The sequence below is a fragment of the Vicia villosa genome, linkage group LG7 (genome assembly GCF_029867415.1).
Source record: "Vicia villosa cultivar HV-30 ecotype Madison, WI linkage group LG7, Vvil1.0, whole genome shotgun sequence".
NCBI lineage: Eukaryota > Viridiplantae > Streptophyta > Magnoliopsida > Fabales > Fabaceae > Vicia > Vicia villosa.
In genome coordinates, this window is record NC_081186.1 from 50,343,621 (window position 1) to 50,348,852 (window position 5,232).

General features: G+C 32.1%; 1 protein-coding gene across 1 annotated transcript; it reads right to left on the reverse strand.

The window, feature by feature from the left end:
- Nucleotides 1-1,621: 1,621 nt before the first annotated feature.
- LOC131617211 (cytosolic sulfotransferase 12-like) lies at nucleotides 1,622-2,923 on the reverse strand. Its single transcript, XM_058888550.1, has one exon. The coding sequence runs from the start codon at nucleotides 2,891-2,893 to the stop codon at nucleotides 1,892-1,894; it is 1,002 nt and encodes a 333-aa protein (XP_058744533.1). The 5' UTR covers nucleotides 2,894-2,923; the 3' UTR covers nucleotides 1,622-1,891.
- Between the last annotated feature and the right edge of the window lie 2,309 nt (nucleotides 2,924-5,232).

Consider the following 5,232-nt stretch of genomic DNA (forward strand, 5'->3'; position numbering starts at 1 on the left):
TACTGCATTGCAAACATTGTCCATCATACAAGAAGTTAATCTGATTTTCAATAAGAGCAACGCTTTGACTCTGCAACGTATACTCTTATCACTTACCTCAAGTTTGTGACTGGTTTTAAACACATATACAATCGTTTCGATAGTGGTTCGGAATAGACGCGAGTCAATTCAGAATCACTTCCGCTGAAAATTCGTTTAACTCCGTAAAACTGTGAACGATCTATTCACCCCCCCTCTAGATCCTAAGGCCAGCGTCTAACAGAGAAAAGGTTTCATTATAGTCAATACCTTCTTGTTGACTATAACCCTGTGCAATCAATCGTGCTTTGTTTGTGACGACTTCACCTTTCTCATTCAGTTTGTTTCTGAATACCCGCTTGGTTCCAATAACATGAGTTTCTTTGGGCTTGGGTACTAGATCTCAAACATCGTTTATGGATAAATGATTTATCTCTTCTTGCATATCCATGATCCATTCATTGTCTTGAAGTGCTTCTTCACAAGAAGTTGGTTCTATCAGAGACACCAATCCAAGAAGAGTTTCTTTAGATCGTTTGAAAGTGGATCTTGTTCTAACAAGTTCAGCTTTATCTCCCAGAATCAAATCTTCAGAAATGGTTTGCCTCTGCCTTTGCCTTTTATGAACTGAAGGAACTTCAGATACTTCTGATGACTCATCCTTTTTATTAGAATCTTTATCTTCAAAATTCTTAGCCTTTTCTCCCGATCCTGCAAGTGTTATTTCTAGATTTGCAAACTTTTCAAACAACTTTGACTTTTCTGAGTCAAGATTATTATCAAATCTAACATGAATTATTTCTTCCACAATGCGTGTTTCTGTATTGTATACTCTGTATCCCTTAGAGCGTTCTGAGTATCCTAACATAATACACTTATGTGCTTTAGAATCAAACTTAATGTTTCACGAATACTTAAAAACTTTAGAATAATTGTTTTGTTTTGGATACACAAATGAGATGCATTGTCTCATATCTATAGAGAATGAATCAATTTTGATGACATGTAAGCTAATCTTGGACTATCTATGCCATCCAAACATTGGTGGGACATGATTCCCCATAATGTGTTATATATGCGTTTACTATAATTAAATTTGAGCTACATAAATAGAGATTTTTGTAATTTTTATTTTTACACTACATTTTTTTCCTCATTGGATTGAATCCCAATCCTATTCAATTTTATCGCTTAGGTTTTTTAATGAGGAAGTTGATATATATTAGTGGATTTTGGCCTAGTCCATAGGATTTGAATATGAGACCTTGAGAGGAGCACACTCTTAAGATCAAAGTCTCCACCACTAGGTCACACACGCGCACACTCAACTTATACTTATATATTTATATTTTAATAAATGTTAGGTTTGTATGGTTAGAATATCAACCTAGTTTAGATGCAAAACTTCTTTCTTAACACACACTTTTTTTATTAAAAAAAAGTACATTCAAAATGTATAGATGAAAATGCACTGAAATGTATAATTAAAAAAGTTATGTTTTTAATAATATTAAAACATTAAAAAATTCAAAGATTTCATAAAAATACGAGATTTATTTATAAGTAAAATTTTATTGATGGAGAGCAAACTAGCACAAAATCTCTTGTGCAAATTCTCTCGCAAATTAACACACAATTACAAAGTTATGAAGAAAAACTAGTACCAAATCAAAGTAACACAACAAATAAAGAAAAGCTAGGTGGCATCAACAAAACAATGGACATTACAACATCACACAAAACAAACATACCATCTATAAAATAATTGAAACCAATTTATTCTTCCACGTCTAAAGCAATATGCCAAGAAGCTAATTTTGTTATGCTGATCCTCATATGACTCGGAGCAAAATTATGCAGAATTTCACAAAATCTAAAAACTCAACCCATGTTTAGCCAATTTCTTTTCTGTGATGGTGTTTATATGCTCAATCATTTCGGTTGTAAGAAGATTCTTCCAATCTCCAACTTGACCAAGACGGAAAAAAGATTTGTTTTCAATATCATAAGACATTTTTCCAGTCTTGTTAACTTCCAAGTTACTCAACTTCTCAAAGCTACACAAATTTAAAATATCATCAACCACACCTTTAGATTCTTCTTCTTTGGAAAATGGACACTGCAAAAACTTAGCAATTTCTTTCAAATAAAAATAGGGCTTCATTTTCATTTCTTCATATTTCAAGAACATAACCTTATTTGAACCTTCCAAGCTTTTCTTCCAATATCCTAATACATGCTCCCAAAAAGGTCCAAAAGGATTCACTCCTCTACAAAAACTCTCAAAAGCCTCTTGTAATGGAAGTTTTCCACTTTGTTTGGATCTAAGTTTGTTTATGAAATGCCAATATGAAACAAAAGCGTCTTTAGGATCTCTACATAGATACACCACTTTGCAAGTTGAGTCTTTCACTGATTTTGGTAATGATTCATAAGATAGATGAGTAGAAAAGATTCTTGGAGGAGATAATGTTTTAAGATTAGGGACACAATCTTTGTTATAGTAAAGGCCAATCTCCCAAAAGGGAACAAGATCATGTGGGTTTGTCGTGAGCAAAGGATGGTTGTTATGAATATTTGGATATTTGTTGCGGTTTATCAAAGCAAAAGTCAATGCTTTGAGCCAAGTGGTACCTGATTTAGGACAAGTGACTAAGAGAATATCAGTGTCAAGGGCTTGAAAGTGCTTTTGACAAGATAAAGCACCTTGGAGACTCTTTGGAGCAAACCAAAATCCTTGATATTGATGTAAGTGAGTTGTAATCCAACCTTTTTCTAATGGCAATGTGGCTAACAACTCCTTGCATTCTTCACCTAAGTCATATTCTTGCAAGTATTTTGGTACAAGAGTGTTTTCATCACATAATTTTTCCATGGGGGTTGGAGTCAAGATAGAATGGTTGGTTTTGATTAAGATCCTTGAAGTTGGTGTATATTATATAGGACCACGACTGCTTTTTGTGATTATTTATTGGACCATTACTACCTTTTATGTTGGAAATCTTTAACCATTACATTACATGCCAAAACTAATTTGTTTTAGAATAGGACGGGTCTCGAAATTTGAATAATCTCAAATAATAATATTAAATTTAAAAAATAATATATTTATAGCTATTATTTTATCAATAAATTTATAAGACAAAAAAACATTTTATTCTCCAATTTTTAGCTATAGATTCAGAATCAAACCAAAATCTAAGACTATTACTTTTCAATGATGAGACTACCGTGAATGTCGTCACGAATAAAACGTGACTAAGTTGATTTGTGTATTACAAGGGCAAATAATGGTGCTGCAAACATGTGCACATAAAATGTACATTTTTGTTTGTAATGAATAACCATGTGGCCGATCAGACCACTATCATGATTGTTTATAGGACCACCACAACTGCATGTTTTGAACCTTTTGATATTTGGTAATTGTTTAGAGGACTATAAGAGGTGTCTCAAAATTTAAATCATTTTAAATATTGATATTAAATTTTGAAAATATTATATTTAAAATTATTATTTTATAAATAAATTTATAAGAAAAAACATTTTTTTCATATATTATATGGTATGATTTCTCAATATATCTCATGGATCTCACACCGCGTGAAATTTCGATTATGCCCCTTGCTTTCGTAGATACACTTCAGGAAGCACCATTTTTTAATTTTTTCCGTATATGCATCTACCGGAGTGTTAAAACATAGTGAAGAGATTTTCCTAATTAATTGGGAAAATCCGAATGTTCCGTAGATACATCTACGAAACACTCTCTTTTCAAATTCTACGGAAGATTTCATGAACTTAATTAATTTGGAATTTTCCCAATTAATTGAGAAATTTATTTGGAATTTTCTCAATTAATTTGTAACATAATTTGGGAATTTTTTCAATTAATTGGTAACGCTTCCGAAGATACCATCAACTTAATTAATTTGAGATTTTCCTAATTAATTGGGAAAATCTCAAATTAAGTTATACATTAATTGGGAAAATCCAAAATTAATTTCTCAATTAATTGAGAAAATTCTAAATTAATTAAGTTCATGAAATCTTCCGTAGCTACATCTACGGAAGAGTTTGAAAAGAGAATGTTCCGTAGATGCATCTACGGAAAAAAAAAAAAACTATTTTTTTTTTAAAAGTGAGTGCTTTCGAAAGTGCATCTACGGAAGCTGGAGGACATTTTTGTCAATTCAGTGGTGCGTGAGAGGTCTATGGGGGTAGTGAGAAATCATCTTATATGGGACGCTGAAGTCGAAATAGAACTGTTTTTTATTGGTTACGGTTAAAATCCTTCAATTTGGACACATTTTAGGAGTCTCGTAAATTATAAGACTTTTAAAGAAAATTATTTTTATAATAATCTAATCCTAATAGTTAATGAAATTCGGGTGCTTCAGAATAAAGATGTTGAATTCTGTGTTGAGACATCTTTTTTTATTAGAATACATGAACAAGATAAACATAATGTTCGAACAAAGCTGGAAAGTAATTTAACACACATAATTGTTAAGGCAGTTCATTGTACAACAACACCTAATCTTGGGACTACCAAGCCAGGAAGGAAATCCACTATTAGTAGTATCAATTCAAAGTACTATGCAAACAACCTCTGGTTCACACGTAAAACAACTCAAGTTTACTGACTTCTCACTTAATCCCTATCTAGTGCAACTTCTACCTAAGAACTTCCTAGATAAGAGAACCCCTCTCACTTCCAATCACCGCAGTGATGTCTCACAAATAACGACACACATTACTGATATTGACGGCCCTTGACCACAATTGTCAATTACAAACAATACACAATTAAAACTTTTTTAATCATCAAATACTTGATCTTACTTAAAAGTTTTGATCAAGAAAATAGCTTGAAACACAAGCAACTCCCACTTAGATAATTGTATCAATGATACTTAAGCGACACATGTACATTCAATACTTAACAGCTTATGAATATATGACAGAACTTCCAACTCCATAAAACTGTCTTTATCTATATCACCATGATAATAGAGAGGCTTACAATGGAAGGACAAAACCTAACCTAATTCTGTAAGCTCTGCTTTTAACAGGTTTCTACCTTGCTATATATATCACACATCAGGTATGGACTTGGCCTTAAATCACAGCAGTGACTGCAACAGATATGCAAAATATTCTCCAAGAAAATAGATCTTTAATCATTAATTTCCTAAATATTCTCCAAATTTA